Source organism: Eulemur rufifrons, chromosome 17 (assembly GCF_041146395.1).
Source record: "Eulemur rufifrons isolate Redbay chromosome 17, OSU_ERuf_1, whole genome shotgun sequence".
Taxonomy (NCBI): Eukaryota; Metazoa; Chordata; class Mammalia; order Primates; family Lemuridae; genus Eulemur; species Eulemur rufifrons.
In genome coordinates, this window is record NC_090999.1 from 43,109,566 (window position 1) to 43,129,991 (window position 20,426).

At 35.8% G+C, this 20,426-nt stretch overlaps 1 protein-coding gene and 1 non-coding gene across 5 annotated transcripts in view; one reads left to right on the forward strand and one right to left on the reverse strand.

Moving 5' to 3' along the window:
- Positions 1 to 20,426, forward strand: part of ERBIN (erbb2 interacting protein) — a 119,256-nt gene that overhangs the window by 46,439 nt on the left and 52,391 nt on the right. For all 4 annotated transcript variants that reach the window (XM_069491912.1, XM_069491913.1, XM_069491914.1 and 1 more), the window contains exons 4-9: positions 1,537 to 1,654; positions 8,499 to 8,577; positions 10,752 to 10,841; positions 13,973 to 14,029; positions 16,771 to 16,834; positions 18,714 to 18,788. In XM_069491912.1, the coding sequence (XP_069348013.1) occupies positions 1,537 to 1,654; positions 8,499 to 8,577; positions 10,752 to 10,841; positions 13,973 to 14,029; positions 16,771 to 16,834; positions 18,714 to 18,788 (483 nt within the window). The remainder of the gene's footprint in view (positions 1 to 1,536; positions 1,655 to 8,498; positions 8,578 to 10,751; positions 10,842 to 13,972; positions 14,030 to 16,770; positions 16,835 to 18,713; positions 18,789 to 20,426) is intronic.
- LOC138398511 (U7 small nuclear RNA) lies at positions 10,999 to 11,060 on the reverse strand. Its single transcript, XR_011235992.1, has one exon. It is a non-coding gene; the product is annotated as a U7 small nuclear RNA (small nuclear RNA).

The window sequence follows — 20,426 nt, forward strand, 5'->3', positions numbered from 1 at the left end:
CCTTTAATTTAATTATTTGAATATTTTGCCACCCAAGCAGCAGTGTTTTTGAAACTCCAGGTGGAGACCTGTTGGTGGCTCATAAAATCAATTTAGTATATGTCTCCAGCATTGTGAAAAAGTGAACTGTACATTTGGATTGCAAGAATTAGAAAATAAAAATACAGGAAACTAAATTACATTAGAGTTTTTAAATAAGGGATAATTTTTTAGTATATCAATGTGTCCCATACCATATGTAGGGTATATTTGTACCAAAACATTATTTGTTGTTTACCTGAAATTCAAATTTAATTGGACATTCTGTTTTTAATCTGGCAACCTTAACTATAAAAGACTATAGGATGTGTTGCTCATAGCCATTGTTTCACAAAATATTTGTTTTAGACTTTTGTGTGTTTATACACATACTGGATGGCAGTGCACAAAAGGCTTTTTTTCTGATGGCCAGTAGTAAAAACATTTTGAAAGCCAGTGCTATTGTAGGTTATTTTATAGATGAATCTGTACATGGCTATGGATTAAACATTAAATGTTGCTGATTCCATATTTATGAACTCCTTACCTACGTTGTGGTAGGGTGCCTTGTAATTTACTGTTTTTTCTTATGTGTTCTTCAGCAAGTAACTTATCTTCCTTAGCCAGTTCTCTTAGAGAATATAGATAATCCAGATTAGTGTCCTTCTCTAATCACCACCAGTAGGGTCTTGGTCTGGGAGCTGTGTTGAAAAAAGTGAGGCTTGCTTTCACAGTGCAAATAGCTGAATCGTTTATGTCTTTTATCATTACTAACAATTTTATATTTTTGGAAGAATGCTCTTCAATAAGGCTTTCATTTTGGAATGCTAATTTTGAGGTTGCTTGAAAGATAAGTTCCAGAGTTTATCATATTTAACAGCCACTTATTTTTTGACTAGCTAAACAAAGCATACAACCATATACTTATTCTCACTAAGTGCATTTTGCTTAAGGTATAAATATGAAAATGTAAATGATTCTCAGTGGTTCAGTTGTACTCAGATCCATAATAGTATAAGCAGAACAATGAGAGATCTTTCCTGGTATTAGCGTAGGTATAACTCATTCAGTTTTTTTTGTTTTTTTTTTTTTTTTGAGACAGAGTCTCACTCTGTTGCCCAGGCTAGAGTGAGTGCCGTGGCGTCAGCCTAGCTCACAGCAACCTCAAACTCCTGAGCTCAAGCGATCCTCCTGTCTCAGCCTCCCGAGTAGCTGGGACTACAGGCATGCGCCACCATGCCCGGCTAATTTTTTCTATATATATTTTTAGCTGTCCATATAATTTCTTTCTATTTTTAGTAGAGATGGGGTCTCACTCTTGCTCAGGCTAGTCTCGAACTCCTGAGCTCAAACGATCCGCCCACCTCGGCCTCCCAGAGTGCTAGGATTACAGGCGTGAGCCACCGTGCCCAGCCTCATTCAGTTTTAATACAACTAATATTTATTTGTGTAAAAGTTAGTACATGAAATATTTAAGGAAATATATAATCAAAATTCTTTCTTTACTTTTTTCAACAGCAACTTTTTAACTGTCAGTCTCTGCACAAACTGAGTTTGCCTGACAATGATTTAACAACGTTACCAGCATCCATTGCAAATCTCATTAATCTCAGGGAACTGGATGTCAGCAAGAATGGTAAGATTTTTGTCCCCTGATTTTTTTGTACTTGGAAACATGTTTCATTATTAAGGTTTCTACTGAGTTTTCACAAATAAAAATACAAAAATAAAAAGTCAAATTGTAATGTATGATCATACTAAGCTCTGGCTAAGAATAAATCTGTTTTATGTATATTGAAAGGCATTTTTTGCACTTAAAGATTTTGCAGCCTGTTTTGTTATAAAATACAGTAAAATTTTATATTATAGTCCTGGCTTGTAATTTGTTTATAAAATCTGTGATAGCTTAAAGTAGCTGGAGAATAAGGGTAAGTTTTTATATTGTTATTAACTGCAGTCACCGTGTTGTATAATAGATCTCTTGTACTTATTTGTCTTAAATGAAATTTGGTGCCCTTTGAACAACATAATCCAATCTTCCATCCCCACCTCCCCCTCCCAACCCATCACCATTCTACTCTCTGCTTCTGTGAGTTTGCCCTTTTAAGATTCCATATATAAGTGAGTTTGTGTGGTATTTTTTCTTTCTATTCTTTGCCTATTTCACTTAACATAATATCCTCCAGGTTCATCCATGATGTTGCAAATGACAGGATTTTCTTCTTTTTTAAAGGCTGAATGGTATTCCATTGTGTATATATACCACATGTTCTTTATTCATTTATCAGTTAATGGACACTTAGGTTGATTCTATATCTTGGCTATTGTGAATAATGCTGCATAAATATGGAAGTGTAGCTATCTCTCCAACATACTGATTTTGTTTCCTCTGATACATATCCAGTAGTGGTATTGCTGGGTCCTGTGGTAGTTATATTTTTAATTTTTTGAGGAACCTCCGTACTGTTTTTCATGATGGCTGTACTAATTTACATCCAACCAACAGTGTGCAAGGGTTTCCCTTTCTCCACATCCTCACCTGCACTTATCTTTTGTCTTTTTGATAATACTCGTTTTAACAAGTGTAAAGTGGTATCTCACTGTGGATTTAATTTGCATTTTCCTGGTGATTAGTGATGTAGAACATTTTTTCGTGTACCTGTTGGTCATTTGTGTGTCGTCTTTTGAGAAATATCTATTCAGGTCCTTTGCTCATTTTTAAATTGGGTTATTTGATGTTTTGCTTTTGAGTTTTGAGTTCCTTGTATACTTTGGATATTAACCCTTTATCGGATGTATAGCTTGCAGACATTTTCTCCCATTCCGTAGGTTGTTTCTTCAACTTTGTGGATTGTTTCCTTGGCTGTGCAGGAGCTGTTTAGCTTGATACAATTCCATTCAGCTATTTTTGCTTTTATTGCCTGTGCTTTTGGGGTCATATCTAAAAAATCATTGCCCAGACCATTACCAAGATTCAGAATGTCATGGAGCTTTCCCCCTGTTTTCTTCCAGTAGTTCTATAGTTTCTGGTGTCTTTAATCCATTTTGAGTTCATTTTTGTATATGGTGTAAGATAAGTGTCCAGTTTTATTCTTCTGCATGGGGATATCCAGTTGGCTCAACACCATTTTTATTGACAAGACTGTCCTTTACTCATCGTTTGTTCATGGTACCTTTGTTGAAAATCAGTTGACCAAAATGGATGCATGGATTTATTTCTGGGCATTCTATTCTGTTTCATTGGTCTGTCTCTGTTTTACTGTGCTGATTTGATTACTATAGCTTTTTATTGTATTTTGAAGTCAGGTAGTATGATGCCTGCAGGCATGTTCCTTTTGTTCAACATTGCTTTGGCTATTCAGAGTCTTCTGTGGTTCCATATGACTTTTAGGATTGTTTTTTCTATTTCTGTGAGTGATGTTGTTGGAATTTTTTTTCTTTTTCTTTTTTTTTTGAGACAGAGTCTCACTCTGTTGCCTGGGCTAGAGTGCCGTAGCGTCAGCCCAGCTCACAGCAACCTCAAACTCCTGGGCTCAGGCTATTCTCTTGCTTCAGTCTCCCAAGTAACTGGGACTTACAGGCACGTGCCACCGTGCCTTGCTACTTTTCCTATTTTTAGTAGAGACAGGGTCTCTCGCTCTTGCTCAGGTTGGTCTCAAACTCCTGAGGTCAAGCAGTCCTCCCACTTTGGCCTCCAAGAGTGCTAGGATTACAGACGTGAGCCACTGCACTTGGCCTTGTTGGAATTTTAATAGAGATTGCATTGAATCTGTAGACCACTTTGGGTGATATGGACATTTTGACAGTGTTGATTTTTTTTCCCAATCCATGAACACAGGATATCTTTCCATTTATTTGTATTTCTTCCATTGCTTTCTTCAAATATTTTATAGGCCAGGCATAATGGCTCATGTCTGTAATTCTAGCACTTTGGGAGGCCAGGGCAGAAGGATTGCTTATGGCCACGGGCTCAAGACTAGCCTGCGCCACATATGAGACCCTGTCTCTACAAAAAATACAAAAATTAGCCAGGTGTGCTGGCTCACTCCAGTACTCCCAGCTAGTGGGTAGCCTGAAGCAGGAAGATCACCTGAGTCCAGGAGTTTGAAGCAACAGAGTAAGATCCTGTCTCAAAAAAAAAAAAAAAAAAAAAAAAAAATGTTTTATAGTTGTCAGTGAGTCTTTTCTTTGGCATCTTCCACAGATGGGATTTTTTTCTTAATTTCATTTTTGGATAGTGTGTTGTTGGCATATAGAAATGCTACTGATTTTTGTAAGTTGATTTTGTACCCTGCAACCTTACTTAGTTTATTAGTTCTGAAAGTTTTTTGGTGGAGTCTTTAGGGTTATTTATATATAAGATCATGTCTGCAAACAGGGACAATTTAACTTCTCCCATTCTAATTTGGATGCCTTTTATTTCTTTACTTAATTGCTCTGGGTAGGACTTCCAGTACTATGTTGAATAGATGTGGCAAGCATGAGCATCCCTTTTCAAGCTGGGGGGTTGCTCTCTGTAACTAGATGAAAAGCACCTCTCAGCCTTGAACATTAAAAAAAAAGGGGGGGGGGCGTATTGAGTCCTTAATTTTGTTTCTCCGTTTGACTGTTACTGGCATATATGAATGCCTCTGATTTGTGTGTATTGATTTTTGTATCCTGAGACTTTACTGAATTCATTGATCAATTCCAGAAGTCTCTTGGTTGAATCCTTGGGATTTTCTAGATATAACATCATATCATCAACAAAGAGTGAGAGTTTGATCTATTCTTTCCCTATTTGGACTCCCTTGATTCTGCTCTCTTGCCTGATAGCTCTCGCAAGGACTTCCAATACTATGTTGAAAAGTAATAGGGACAGTGGGCTGCCTTGTCTGGTTCCAGTTCGAAGTGGGAATGCTTTCAGTTTTTCCCCATTCAGTATGATGTTGGCTGTGGATTTGTCATATACGGCTTGTATCATTTTTAGATAGGCCCCGTCTATGCCTATTTTGTTAAGTGTTCTTATCATTTGAATTTTGTCAAATGCTTTCTCTGCATCTATTGAGAGGATCATATGCTCTTTATTTTTGCTTCTGTTTATGTGGTGAATTACATTTATAGATTTGCGTATGTTAAACCATCCCAGCCAAAGAAACAGCAACGAGAATAAACAGACAACCTACAGAATGGGAAAAAATTTTCGCATTCTACACATCAAGTAAAGAACTGATAACAAGAATCTATTTAGAACTCAGGAAAATCAGTAAGAAAAAATTGAACAACCCTATCAAAAAGTGGGCAAAGGACATGAATAGAAATTTTTCAAAAGAAGATATAAGAATGGCTAACAAACAGATGAAAAAATGTTCAACATCTCTAATCATCAGGGAAATGCAAATCAAAACCACAATGAGATATCGCTTAACTCCAGTGAGAACGGCCTTTATCAAAAAGTCCCAAAACAATACATATTGGCGTGGATACGGAGAGACAGGAACACTCATACACTGCTGGTGGGACTGTAAACTAGTGCAACCCCTGTGGAAAGCAATATAGAGATACCTTAATCAGATTCAAGTAGACCTACCATTCAATCCAGCAATCCATTATTGGGCATCTACCCAGAAGAACAAAAGTCATCCTATAAAAAAGACACCTGCACCCGAATGTTTATAGCAGCACAATTCACAATTGCAAAGATGTGGAAACAACCCAAATGCCCCTCAATTCATGAATGGATTAGTAAAATGTGGTATATGTATACCATGGAGTATTACTCAGCTATAAGAAATAACGGTGATACGGCATCTCTTTTGTTTTCCTGGAGAGAATTGGAACCCATTCTATTAAGTGAAGTATCCCAAGAATGGAAAAATAAGCACCACATGTACTCACCAGCACATTGGTTTCCCTGATCATCACCTAAGTGCACATTTGGGAATAACACCAATTGGGTATCGGACAGAGGTGGGGGGTGGGGGGAGGGGATGGGTGTATACCTACATGATGAGTGCGATGTGCACTGTCTGGGGAATGGACACGCTTGAAACTCAGACTGGGGGCGGGGGATGGTGGGGGGCATGGGCAATATATATAACCTGAACTTTTGTACCCCCATAATAAGCTGAAAAAAAAAAAGAATAGGGGAGAGAGAGATAAAACATGATTGAAATAGAGCATTAAAATATAATAATAGTGGAAAAAAATAATTTCTAGCTCTTGATGTAAAGTGAGTGATGTGGGACTCTTCCTTTCACTTGAACACTTAGAGGCCATTGTAGGGTTAATTGGCATAATTTGAATATTGTTGAGTCTCTGGGATTAGGTGGCCTGCCCTGAGGCAAGGTAGAGAGACAGGAGAGGAAGACTGGATTGGCCAACTGATGGAGCAGTCAGAACACACAAATTTATCATTTAGGTTCACTGTTTTATATCAGTATGGTGTGTGGTATCCCAAAACAATTAAAAAAGTAGTACCAAAGATCACTGATTGTAGGTCACCATAACAGGCATAATAATATTGAAAAGGTTTGAAGTATTGCTTGAATTACCAAAATGTGACAGAGACATGAAGTGAACACATGCTATAGGAAAAAAGGAGCCAACAAACTTGCTCGATACAGGATTGCCACAAATCTTCAATTTGTAAAAGATGGAATATCTGCAAAGTGCAATAAAGAGAAGTGCAATAAAACAAGATGTGCCTCTATATACCTAGAATTGGAATTGCTGGATTATAGGGTAATTATGTGTTTAGTGTTTTGAGGAACCACCAAACTGTTTTCCATAGTGGCTGTATTCATTTTGCATTCCTGTCAGCAGTGTATATAGTTCCCAATTTCTCCAAATCTTTGCAAACACTTGTTACTTTCACACATTGCATATTGAGTTTGTCAGGTCTCGTGGGCCTTATCTGGGTAGTTCCTCAGACTTTTGTCTACTTCCACCATGATAGTTTTGAAAATTATTGGCCATTTGTTTAACAGAATTTCACTTAATTTGGATTTGCTTGATGCTTGCTTATGATTAAAGTCAGGTTGTGTGTTTTTGACAAGTATATGTCAGGAGTGATATTGCATTGTTTCTCATTGCATCTCAGATTAGTTGCCACATGGTGATGATGATAACTGATAATGCTAACTTTGAAGCAGTTTTGTAAGGTTAGGGTGGTGCCTGTTAGACTTCGTCATTGTAAGCTAATGTTTTCCTTTTATAATTGGTATCTCGTGGGAAGAATCTTTGAGACTATATTAATACCATGTTTATCGTCATACTTTTTACCCACTAATTTTAGCATCCATTGATGAATTTGACTTAAAAAGTTACTACTGTGGCATTTCCTATTTGGTGATTTTCCTTCATTAATTTTTCATAGCTTGAAATCTATATATGACATTGTAGGAAGCTGGCTTATTTAGAATCATGTAGTGATGAAGTTGAGAGGATCTTAAAGGATCCTGTGGTGACAACCCTGCTGGATAATCATACCATGTTAGTGGTGGAGTGGGTCTTATAAACACAGACTACATAAAATTCATATTTGGAATATTTTTAAGATGTTATTAATTGTTATTCTTTTAGTGTAGATTAGAACAGTGTTACTGGTGCTAGTCCACAAATTATTTATTACTGTATTTTTAGTGTGATAAGTTGAGGCAATGAGTAAGTGCTTAGACTCTATTACCAAAATTTGATGTTATAATAATTGTATGGTTTTTGCAGAAGTATTTGTCTGCAACAGAGTGAAAATTTTAAAAAACTTTTTTATCTCAGTTGGCTTGAAAAGTGTTGACCATTAAGAACGCTCAAAAGCTGAAATGTTTAATAGATCTGTTGAATATGTACATCGTGGTGTTCAGAAATCACTACATTCCTTAAGTAGTTATATTATGAGCATGCCACTGGATTTATGTGAAGGAAAAAGGTTAGAAAAGAGGGGAATATAAATATATGATAGATAGGAAAAATAGGAAGATAGATCCAGAAAGAGAAAATGTTTCATTCTTTTATGAGTAGGCAATAATGCCTTAAGGTGCATCCACTAGCATATCTGATGTAGATTGCCTCTTTCATCTGCAGCTTTGTTTTCAGCTTTGTTAATTCATATGTATTAGGAACCAGATTGATACAGAATCACAGAGTTTTAAAAATGATCCCTTTTTATGTGAGAGAAACAAAGTATGGTAAATGTTCTGCATTTTATGTCCTTAACATTATCATGTAGAGAAGGCGCTAATTTTCAGAAGAGCTAAGAGAAGGAAAGGAAGGGGAAACAAATCAAAGTAATTAGCAGTTTTATATAAAGAGGCAAATGAAGAACAGATGAAAGAGAAGAGAGAAATTGTGGGGGTGATTGTTCAGTATATATTAGTTCTATCAGTTTATCTAGTTCCTGCTGAGTTGGTAAATTACGTTTGAATCTATAAGGTATTTATTAATTATTATTATTTTGGCCTTTGTAATAGGTTATTTTAATTTGATCATTGTTTGTTTTCTAGGAATACAGGAGTTTCCAGAAAATATAAAAAATTGTAAAGTTTTGACAGTTGTGGAGGCCAGTGTAAACCCTATTTCCAAGTAAGTTCTTCTCAGTTGAATTATGTTACCTATGTGATTAAAACAATTATAAAACAGTAGTAGGATATTACTTTACATATGTTAATGGAAAATATTTGTCAGCATGAAGTCTATACAAAATTTCAATTTTGGAGTAAAAAAGGAATTTTTAAACAATCTTTCTAATCCCATATATTATAAACGTAAAATTGAGATCCAAAAGAGATAATGCAGGTATTTTGCTCCTGGTCTCACAGATACTTATTGTCACAAATGAGATTAAAATCCGGGTTTCCTCACTCAATGTTATTTTCACATGTAAGAATGTCTTTACCTTTGAATCAGATATTTGGCACCTTCAGACTTTTGAAAATAATAAAAATAAACTGAAAGGTCAAGAAGGTAAAACAACAAAAGGAAAAAACAGGATTGGTTGCAACATATAGCAGACATATGTTCTTTATTGATGATGATGGCTGTAAACAGGAAGTTTTCCTGGCACCAAAGCTGTTAAATTTTGCAGAAATGGAATGGTGAAGCAAAAGATGAATACAGTGAAGCATAGCTAAGTTGAAAGTTGAAACCAGCTTCCACATGTTTCTTTTTCTTTTTCTTTTTTTTTTTTTTTTGAGACAGAGTCTCAGTCTCACCCCGGCTACAGTGCAGTGACATCATCATAGCTCACTGCAACCTCAAACTTCTGGGCTAATGTGATCCTCCTGCCTCAGCCTCCTGAGTAGCTGAGATTACAGGCACGCACCACCACGCCCAGCTAATTTTTGTATTTATTATAGAGATGAGGTCTTGCTCTTGCTCAGGTTGGTCGCCAAGTCCTGAGCTCAAACAATTCTCCCGCCTTGGCCTCCCAAAATGTTAGAATTACAGACATGAGCCACCGCACCTGGCAATACTATATTTCTTGGTCAGTTTTTCCAAACAGTTGTTTCACTTGCTGTCAAGATGGAGGAATGGAGGTAGAGGATGAATAAGATGAGTCAAAAGTCTGATGTGTCTTACTGCATGAGGATTTTGTACTTGTTAAAAATCTGGGACAAACGTAAAGATAATGTATATTCTCTTCATTTAAAAATACTGCTCTAGGCCGGGCGCGGTGGCTCACGCCTGTAATCCTAGCACTCTGGGAGGCCGAGGTGGGCGGATCGTTTGAGCTCAGGAGTTCGAGACCAGCCTGAGCAAGAGCGAGACCCCATCTCTACTAAAAATAGAAAGAAATTATATGGACAGCTAAAAATATATATAGAAAAAATTAGCCGGGCAGAGTGGCGCATGCCTGTAGTCCCAGCTACTCGGGAGGCTGAGACAGGAGGATCGCTTGAGCTCAGGAGTTTGAGGTTGCTGTGAGCTAGGCTGACGCCACGGCACTCACTCTAGCCTGGGCAACAGAGAGAGACTCTGTCTCAAAAAAAAAAAAAAAAATACTGCTCTAGCATCAAGTTTTAGATTTGTAACTTGTTTCATAATCAAGAAGAAATACAAGTAAAGCTAATACACATAGATTCTTACATGGTCCTAAAATGTCATTCAACTTTTAATATTATTTTTTCTCATTTGCTCATTGTAAAATTCTATGAACTTAAAATTATTTAGAAACCAAATGTTGGTATCAAAAATAATCTGAACTAGTGGTTTCAGCCAGAGGCCATTATGCCCAAGGAAACACTTTGCAATTTTTGGAGACATTTTTGGTTTTCACAGTGGGGTATGTGCATGTGTGTTACTGATACCTAGTTAGTAGGGGTCAGGATTGGTTATAGCTAAATATCTGACAGCTCACAGACAGCTTATGCACAACAAAGAATTATTCAGCCCAAGATTTCTTTGCGAAGGTTTAGAAATTCTTATCTAATCCTTTGAATTGATATTAGAAAAGGCACATTTTACCTGCTGATTTCATAGTTAATGTCCTAAATATATTTTGTGTATTGTGGCTCATTCATAGTTGACTATTCTATGTAGATTTTATGTTATTAAAACAAATATTACCACACTTACTTTTTACAAAGTAATAAAGATGCAAACCTTGAGACAGGTAAGTTATTACAAAAGGCAAATCTTAATTTGAGGGCTACTAATAAAAGTAAAGAGGTGACTATTGTCTGTTGAGTAAGTATCTTCAGTAAGAGACTAAAATTCTATGTATGAACTTAATTTGAATTCTGGTATGTTTTATATAGGCTCCCTGATGGATTTTCTCAGCTGTTAAACCTAACCCAGCTATATCTGAATGACGCTTTCCTTGAGTTTTTGCCAGCTAATTTTGGCAGGTAAATTATAGTTTCTTTGAAAACCATTTATTGTTAGCTCTTGTAAAGTGTACAAAACTACAAACTGCTTTAGAAATACTGTTAATTACAGTTTCATAGGCTCTTCTGTAATTATTTCCAAGCATTGAATTTTTTTTTCTTTCTTTTTTTTGTGGGGGGGGGTCTTCCGGTAAGGACCGGAAAACCTACTAGACAAATTCTAAAAGAGCTGTAACAATGCCAAGCTTTGTAGTTTTTATAGTTTCTTTGGGTCTTGTTTTGACATAGTTTTACCAAGTAAACAATAAACAATGAGATTTTTTTTTTTCTTTTTTTTTCTTTCTTTTTTTTGAGACAGGGTCTCACTCTGCAGTGGTACAGTGTTGTAATCATAGCTCACTGTAACCTCGAACTCCTGGGCTCAAGCGTTCCTCCCATCTTAGTCTCCCAAGTTGCTGGGACTACAGGCACTCACCACAATGCCCAGCTATTTTTTAAACAGTTTGTATAGATGGAGGTCTCTCTTTGTTGCCCAAGCTGGTCTCGAACTTCTGGCCTCAAGCCATCCTCCCTTTTTGGCCTCCCTAAGTGCTGGGATTACAGGCATGAGTACCCAGCTAACAATGAGAATTTAAAAGGAAAAAAATAAATTGATTTTTAAGGCAGCAAAAACAGAGTTTTAATGGGGGTGTTTCTGTTCATTTGAGATACTGAATGCTATTTTCTTAGCATTACATTCTAAAATGATTTAATATTGGGTCATTAAATATGAAATGTTCGATTTCAAATCAAGTTTTATTATATCTCAAACAAAAAGCAGCACAATTAAAGTATGTACCTAAACTATCAACACGGTTTTGCCATCTTAATGGTAGCTTGCTCATGCCAGCAGCAAAGAAGCCTGGAGAGCACGTGGTGATGAAATTGTGAGCAGAGTTTTCCACAGCTTGTTGAGAATTGAATCATTTTCCTTGCAAGAAGTGGTCCAAAGCCTGGAAGAAGTCACAATCCATTGGTGCAAGGTCTAGTGAATATGGTGGATGACAGAGAGTTTCCAAGTCCAGCTGCTATAATTTGAGCTGCATTTGGTTTTTTGTGGCATGTGGTCTTGCAAGAGGATTGGCCTGTCTCTAGTAACGAATATCTGCTCCTTAATCACAAGCATCCTCATCGTTTCGTCCAAGTGGTTGCAGTACACATTTGCTGTAATTGATTGACCAGGTCTCATGAAGCTGTAGTGGATAATACCAGCGCTGGACCATCAGACAGATACCATTAGCTTTGTTGATGAATATTTGGTTTTGGACTGTGTTTTGGCACTCATCTTTATCCAGCCATTGTGCTGAACACTTGTGATTGTCAGAAAGAATCCATTTTTCATCACACATAACAATACGGTGTAGAAATGGTTAGTCTTGGGCCGGGCGTGGTGGCTCACGCTTGTAATCCTAGCACTCTTGGAGGCCGAGGCGGGCGGATTGTTTGAGCTCAGGAGTTCGAGGCCAGCCTGAGCAAGAGCGAGACCCCATCTCTACTAAAAATAGAAAGAAATTATATGTACAACTAAAAATATATATAGAAAATATTAGCCAGGCATGGTGTCACATGTCTGTAGTCCCAGCTACTTGGAAGGCTGAGGCAGAAGGATCATTTGAGCCCAGGAGTCAGAGGTTGCTGTGAGCTAGGCTGACGCCACGGCACTCTAGCCCGGGCAACAGAGGGAGACTCTGTCTCAAAAAAGAAATGGTTAGTCTTTATGTCATGACAGCAAAGAAAGGCAAGCTTTGAGATGATTTCTCTTCTGATGCTCGTTTAATTCACGTGGAACCATCTGTCCAGCTTCTTTACCTTGCTGATTTGTTTCAAATGGTCCAGTATCGTTGTAGTAACATCAAACCTTACTGCTCATTCAGGCATAGGTTGAGATGGATTCACTTCCACAGCAGCTTTCACCTCATCATTATCCACTATGGTCTCAGGTCACCCATGTGGCTCATTTTCAAGATCAAAATCACCAGAATGGAACTTCTCAAACCATTGACATCTGTGCATTCATTAGCCACATCCTTCCCAAACACTTTGTGATATTTTGAATTGTCTGCACTGCATTGGTTCTGTGATGGGACTCATTAAAAAAATAACACAAATTTTTTACTTATCCATGGTTTCACAAAATTTTCTCTAAACAAAAATAATCGTAAGCCAAACCATGTGTTTGAAAGAATGAGGATGTACCTTCACAAAAAAATAAAAATAACAAAAGAAGTGTCAAAGTGAAATGTCAGAGATATCAACTGTCAAACTTAGTACCTAAGAAAATCGGACATTCCATACTTAATGAGCTAATAATTGGTTAATCTATCTTCCTTACTGGAATCAAAATTGTTTTTTGTTATTTAGAGACAGCATCTCACTCTGTTGCCCAGGTTGGAGTACAATGGTGCAGTCATAGCTGACTACAGCCTTGAACTCCTGGGCTCAAGCAGTCCTCCCCACTACTTCTGAGGGTGTTTGCCACCATGCCTGGCTAATTTTTCTTATTTTTTGTAGAAATGGGGTATCGTTATATTGTGTAGGCTGGTCTTAAACTCCTGTCCTCAAGTGTTCCTTCATCCTTAGCTTCCCGAAGTGCTAGGATTATAGCCGCAAGACACTGCCCTCAGCCCTTGGAATCAAAATTATTGAAAAAAGAGAATGTGTTTCTGGGATCTACCTCATTATCTCCCCATATCCTTCAAGTCCCTGAGTAATTTTTAAACAAACAGGTGAATGAATAATAGGTATCAAGTTATTATTTAGTTGAAATTAATTACTAGAGAAAGTTTTAGCCAACTAAAAGTTAATTTTGTCGTCATTTTTGTCAAAAAATAATTAGTGCACTTGTCACATTATTCTTCTGTATCTGGTATTTGCATCACTTAATCTGCTCATTTTACCTCTAATTTTAGTGGAATGTACATCAGTGAAGTGCCAGAGAGTCCTGTCTTCCTTTTTATTTTATTTTGTACTCCTTTGTAATTTTTTAATATATTGTTCTGCACACATAGTAATTACACAGTTATGTTGGTTGCTTTAAAATTTTAGAATATGAAATTAATTTGTTGAATTCCTTTTCTTTGTTATAGATATTTGATTTATTATTTGTTTTGCAGATTAACTAAACTCCAGATATTAGAACTTAGAGAAAACCAGTTGAAAATGTTGCCTAAGTAAGTAAAATGCTATCATTTTAAGAATTCAATTTAGAATTTTTAATCATTAAGTCCTTAAAAAAATATTAATTTTTTATTATTATAATGTGATGCAAGTTATTTTTAAAACCCAACATTTGTGATCATCATATTTGAATTACTGATATTAAATATAAAACTGTATACATCTGTTGTTGGTGTTTAACTTGGCACTGCTGTGTTGATAATGATTTCATAGCTCTCTGAAATGCAGTCTTTTGTATGACATTAAAGTCAAAATAAGTATATGAAGTCCACCTGTGTCTCAAATAGAGCTCCCCAGTTCACATACGAGAGCTCATGCATATTATTCATTAGAGTGATCCATGAGGTCTTTATGTGAAGCCTGATAACTATAGAACTTGGACATCTGGCTTTTTGGTCTATTGTAAATTAGAAATGGATAATTGGTCCCGTAATGGTAAGCTAATATCAAGAAGAGATGACAATCCAAAAGCAAATAATGAGATTTAATTATAAAAGAAACAAATCTACAAACTAAATGCACTGTGTAGTCTGTGGGCATTTATTGAACAGATGTCTTAAAACACCTTGAATCCTTTGCTGTAGTGTTACAGTTTAGGGGTTGGTAAACTATAGTCTGTAATTAAATCTAGACCACCAGATTTTTTTGTAAACAAAGTTTCATTGGAAAACAGTCACATTCATTCATTTACATACTGTCTGGTTGCTTTTGCTTTAGGGTGATAGAGTTGAGTAGTTCAGTGTCACAGAGATTGTATGGTCCACAGGGCCAAAAATATTTACTGTTTGGCCCTTTACAGAAAAAATTTGCCAACTCTTGTTGAAAGTATATCATCAAGACTTGGCAGCACTTGAGGAGAAAAACATCTCCAGTTAGTCAGGAGTTAGTTGTTTTGTGTACTCAGCTTCTATGATATCGTAATTTAGATCTGTTATGATATTTGCCACATAATTTAATGTATGTTTATACATATCTCACTCTCTTCCTCCCTGACCAACATATGCACATTGATGCACATGCGTATGGGTCTCCCACCTTTCCCCCAAGATTTTAAGTCTTTGAGACCATGTCTAGTTTTTATTCCCAAAAGTTAGTATGTTTTAGCTGAGTAATAATTGTTCAGTGCATGAATGAATGAAGCTTATAGTGGTGAGTATAAATTAAAGTAGAAATTATGATCCATATTAAAGTTCAAAAAGGTCTATATATTTTACAGATCTGGTACTCACAGTGATAACTCCTTACCTCGAAACTTGACTGGTTTCTAAGAGATTAGAATTACCAAGATGCAAATTGTTTATTGTAATAGCTAAGTCTACAATTAATATGGTCCCTCTGATATCATAGGCAATTCAGTGATTTTAACTCCTAAAAGGAGATTCAAATTAGGCTCTGTCAATGAATTTGCTAATATAATTCTTTCCTCCTTTCTTTTTAAGATACATAGTTATAATCTTTGAGACCTCATAAACTATAAAGAGGCTACAGTTTTAAATGTTATAAAGCTATGTGCATTCAGGATATGTAATGACTTTTTTTAATGATCAAAGATTAGTGCAATGGAAGGAACTGTTGTTTTAGATCCATAGTTAAGTGAAGTTTAATACCACCTAGATACTGGAGGGCACAGTACCAAAGACATAAAGTATGATTTGCTCTTCCTGTGAGGAGAGGAAAAGATAAAATGAGTTAAATACAAAAATTTTAGAGGTGGAATGGAGGAAATTTGGGAGTCATTTTTATTTTCTCTTTGAAGTAGGAAGCTGGACCTTGAAGTAGGAAGCTACATCTCTAAGATGCAATTCTGTTTTTGAGATTTCTGAACAGTACCAAAGTTGTTGGTATTAGCTATAGAAACTTGAGGTGGAGACACATTTTTGACTTTATATTTCCACTTTTTTATTGTATATGTGTATCATTCACATTTTCCTAAAATTATTTTAAAAGTTAATTTTTCTAGGATGTCATTTATAATTGGATTTTTCCAATGCATTGACTTTTATTCTTGTGCCCTTTTGTAAAACTGTTATGCTTTATTTTTACAAATTACCCCCATGTTCTCTAATTTTGGCTTCTCACCAGTCTTTTCATTTATATTCTCAAGAAGCAACTGCAATAAATTTAAACCTATAGGCTGTAAAATGAATAATGAGTTTCCAGTTTTTCATAGAATAAATTTTCATATAGTAAAAATCAGCTAATAAATTAGACTGTTTGGCAGATATATAAATAATTACTATCATAATTGCAAAAAGGCTTTTTCAACATTGCTCATATATTTGTAAAACTTCAAGATACCTATAACTTCAAAAATTTATTTTCAAAAAATTAAATGTGATTTATTTTTCTTAGAAAATTAACATTTTTATTTTGTCAACATGTGAAAACCCATATTTCATTACACGTTACATAAGAATGTTTTAAACTAGTGGTCCCCAACCTTTTTGGCACCAGGGACCAGTTTCATGGAAGACAATTTTTCCATGGACAGCCCGGGGAGTGGAGGCAGCTGTAAATATAGATGAAGCTTTGGCAGTATGTGGTCCAACAAATTTTCGGAGCTTGGGGAGGGGTAGAGCTCAGGCTGTGATGCATGGTCCAGTTCCTAACAGGCCATGGACCAGTACTGGGTCGCAGGCTGGGGGTTGGGGATCGCAGTAACCATAAAATCTGAAAACTTCCATGTAATTGAGATTTTTGTATAGTTAATTCTTTATTATTCCATTATGAATAGAACCATGAATAGACTGACCCAGCTAGAAAGACTGGATTTGGGAAGTAATGAATTCACGGAAGTGGTAAGTTCTTATCAGTGTCACTATCTGTAATTGTTATATTTGATCAAGAACAAATGTGAAAATTAAAGATTTTTCCTAAAAATTTCATAAAGATATATATTTTTTGAGGTATGAAGTGAGTTCTTAACCAGAACTTTCCAGACAAAAAAATATTCAGACATTTAAAAACCTCACCTAAATGAGGATAAAATATAAAATTAATGAGCAGTTCATGGAAGAGATATCTAAAAGTTTTTTAGCACAGGAAGCAGAAAATTTCAATGATTATAAGTGAGAAACAATAGTCTAGAATGCAGCAGGTAAAGTTGTTCTGTGTCAAAAATAACTCCCTTGGGCGTTGCTTATGAATTTATTCAGTGATAGACTACTTCTCTATAATTTTACTTAATAGCTAAGGGGGAAATCATTGAGTGAAACAACTGTTATTTTAGAGGTGGTAATAAGACCTCCTCGTTGTTTGTGCTTTATATGCTAAGTGCACTATAAGGCTGAATCTAAAAGGAAAGCAGTATGTAAGCAGTTTTTGTCTTTAGTGAGTTTTCCAAGAGAACTCAGAAAATAAACTAGGTTTTTTTTTTTTGAAGAGGAATTAATCAGGCTGAATATCATTATCATTAAAATTTTTTAAATTAGTTTACAAGTTTGTTGTTTAAAATTGTGTGGCTTTCAAATGATAGTCTTAAGAACAAGGATTTCTCAGAAGTGTTTTCTGTAGTATTTCTTTCTGAGTATTGTACCATGGTGGTTTGGAGTACCTCATATTTTCTCTAAAATACTCTCAAATTTCTCTCTAATACATGCTGTGTTTCCTAAATTATCTATTATGCCCTTTCTTGATGTTTATGTTATGTATATTAATCTATTTCCATGTTAACTATTTTAGAATTCTCAGTAATTATTAATATTCAAAATCTAGTAAGCTCTCAAAATCAAGTTTTGTACCAATTTGGTCATCTGATATTACGCATTTTTTAAAAACTTACTGATAGAATTACAATATAGCACAAAAGGAAATTTCTTTCAATCCAAGTTACATCTCGAATTCTTAACTATATTTGTATGTTGATAAATCTGAATGACATGCCTTTTGTGTATGACTCATGTTATTACAGTGATTAGATATGATGGTACTCTACCATTACATGATCATTGATTGGACATAGCTTTGTGAGGTGACAGAAATAACCTTGAAGAGGGCATTTCAGCCTTCAGCCTCAAAGGGCCAATGCCTAAGAGCAAATTTTTGCCTGGATATCAAGATCCACCACAACATTTGGATTAATTTTTAGGTCTTCAATACCATATTATAAAGAATTTTCCACCATGAAATTAGAAATATTTTCTAGGAGTTTAAATAACAGAATGTTCTCATCATATGGTAATGTCTTTATTTACCTTTTTTTTTATTATTGGACATTTAGGATATATGTTGCCTTTTTTATCCCTTTTAATTGTTACCAGGGAACATCTTTGTGATTTTCCTGAAATTTTCTAACAGGCGATATCTTTTTATTGATAATGAATGGGAGTATGCTTTTATTGTACACATCCAAGTAGTAGGTGCTATTTTTATTTCTTCAAAAATTTTAGAAATACTTGACCCTATTGTGTAATCCAAAGCTTAAATGAGTTTTATGTAATCTATGCTTATGGAATGTTGTCTCTTTGATTTCTTCCTTAATAATGTTATTGTAGTAACTATAACGCAGTAGAAAGGCCCACATCTGGCTCTGCTTTTTTATTTTTCTTATTTTTTCCCCTTTATTTAATGTTTTGAAACTAAAAGTTACCATTAGAAATTCCCAGGGCTGCTTTTGTCAGATAAAGACATTCACATAACTTAATTGGATATCTCTCCCCCCACCTTCTATCCAAATAGCCTGAAGTACTTGAACAGTTAAGTGGATTGAAAGAATTTTGGATGGATGGTAATAGACTGACTTTTATTCCAGGGGTATGTATATGAAATTTTTAATGGTTTCACTGATTGCTGTCTCTCCTTTGCAGTTTTGTGAATTGTGCATTTTGAAATTACTTTTAATTAGTAAAAACCAAAAAGGATTGTTATTTAATTCTTTATTAATCAGAAGCAAATTACATTTTTTTTACTATGAACACATTCCTGATTAAATTCTGAAAATCCCCATAATAAACTTTTGCAAAATAGTCTCTTTTTAATACTGTAAAAGTGTCCTTTCTGGTACCAGCTGAATCTATTTGGGTTACTAAGTATGAAATGTCCGGTTTCCTTAAGTACTAAGTTTGATAGTTGATATCTCTGACATTTCTCTTTGACACATCTTGTTTTACTTTTATTGTGAAGGTACATCCTCAGTCTTTCAAATGCCTGATTTGACTTGCAGTTATCTTTGAAATTTTTTTTAGAGCAACTTTTGTGAAACCATGGATAAGTCAAAAATTTGTGTTATTTTCGAACATGAGTCCCGTTATAGAACCAATGCAGTGCAGACAATTCAAAATATCAACAGAGTGTTTGGGAAGTATAACTAATAACGCACAGTAATCAATGGTTTGAGAAGTTCCTTTCTGGTGATTTTGATCTTGAAAATGAGCCATGTAGGTAACCTGAGACCAAGGTAGATAACAATGAGCTGAAAGCTGTAGTGGAAGTGAATCGATCTCAACCTTGCATGAATTAGCTGGAAGCTTTGACGTTACTATTCCAACAATATTGGACCATTTGAAACAAATCGGCAAGGTAAAAAATCTGGATAGATAGGTTCCACGTGAATTAAACAAGTGTCAGAAGAGAAATCATCTCAAAGCTTGCCTTTCTTTGCTGTCACGACATAAAGGCAAACCATTTCTACACTGTATTGGTACATGTGATTGAAAATGGATTATTTTTGACAGTTGCAAGCATTCAGCAGCACAATGGTTGCATAAAGATGAAATGCCAAAACACAGTGCCGAATATTCATCAAAAAAATCTAATAGGCCAGGTACAGTGGCTCACGCCTGTAATCCTAGCACTCTGGGAGGCTGAGGCGGGAGGATCGCTCAAGGTCAGGAGTTCAAGACCAGCCTGAGCAAGAACGAGACCCTGTCTCTACTAAAAATAGAAAGAAATTATCTGGACAACTAAAAATATGTATAGAAAAAATTGGCCGGACATGGTGGCGCATACCTCTAGTCCCAGCTACTCGGGAGGCTGAGGCAGAAGGATCACTTGAGCCCGGGAATTTGAGGTTGCTGTGAGCTAGGCTGACGCCATGGCTCTCTAGCCCGGGCAACAGAGCAAGACTGTGTTTCAAAAAAAAAAAAAAAAAAAAAGCTATAATAGTGTCTGGTGGTCCAGCGCTGTTGGTATTGTCCATTGTAACTTCATGAAACCTGGTCAGTTGATTACAGTGGATGTCTGTTGAAGCCAATTGGATGAAATGATGAGGATGCTTACAATTAAGCAGCCGAGACTGGTCACTAGAGACAGGCCAATCCTCTTGCAAGACAACGCTCGACCACATGTCACACAAACAATGCTGCTCAAACTACAGAGGCTGTACTTGGAAACTCTCTGTCATCCACCGTATTCACCAGACCTTGCACCAACTGACTACCACTTCTTCTAGGC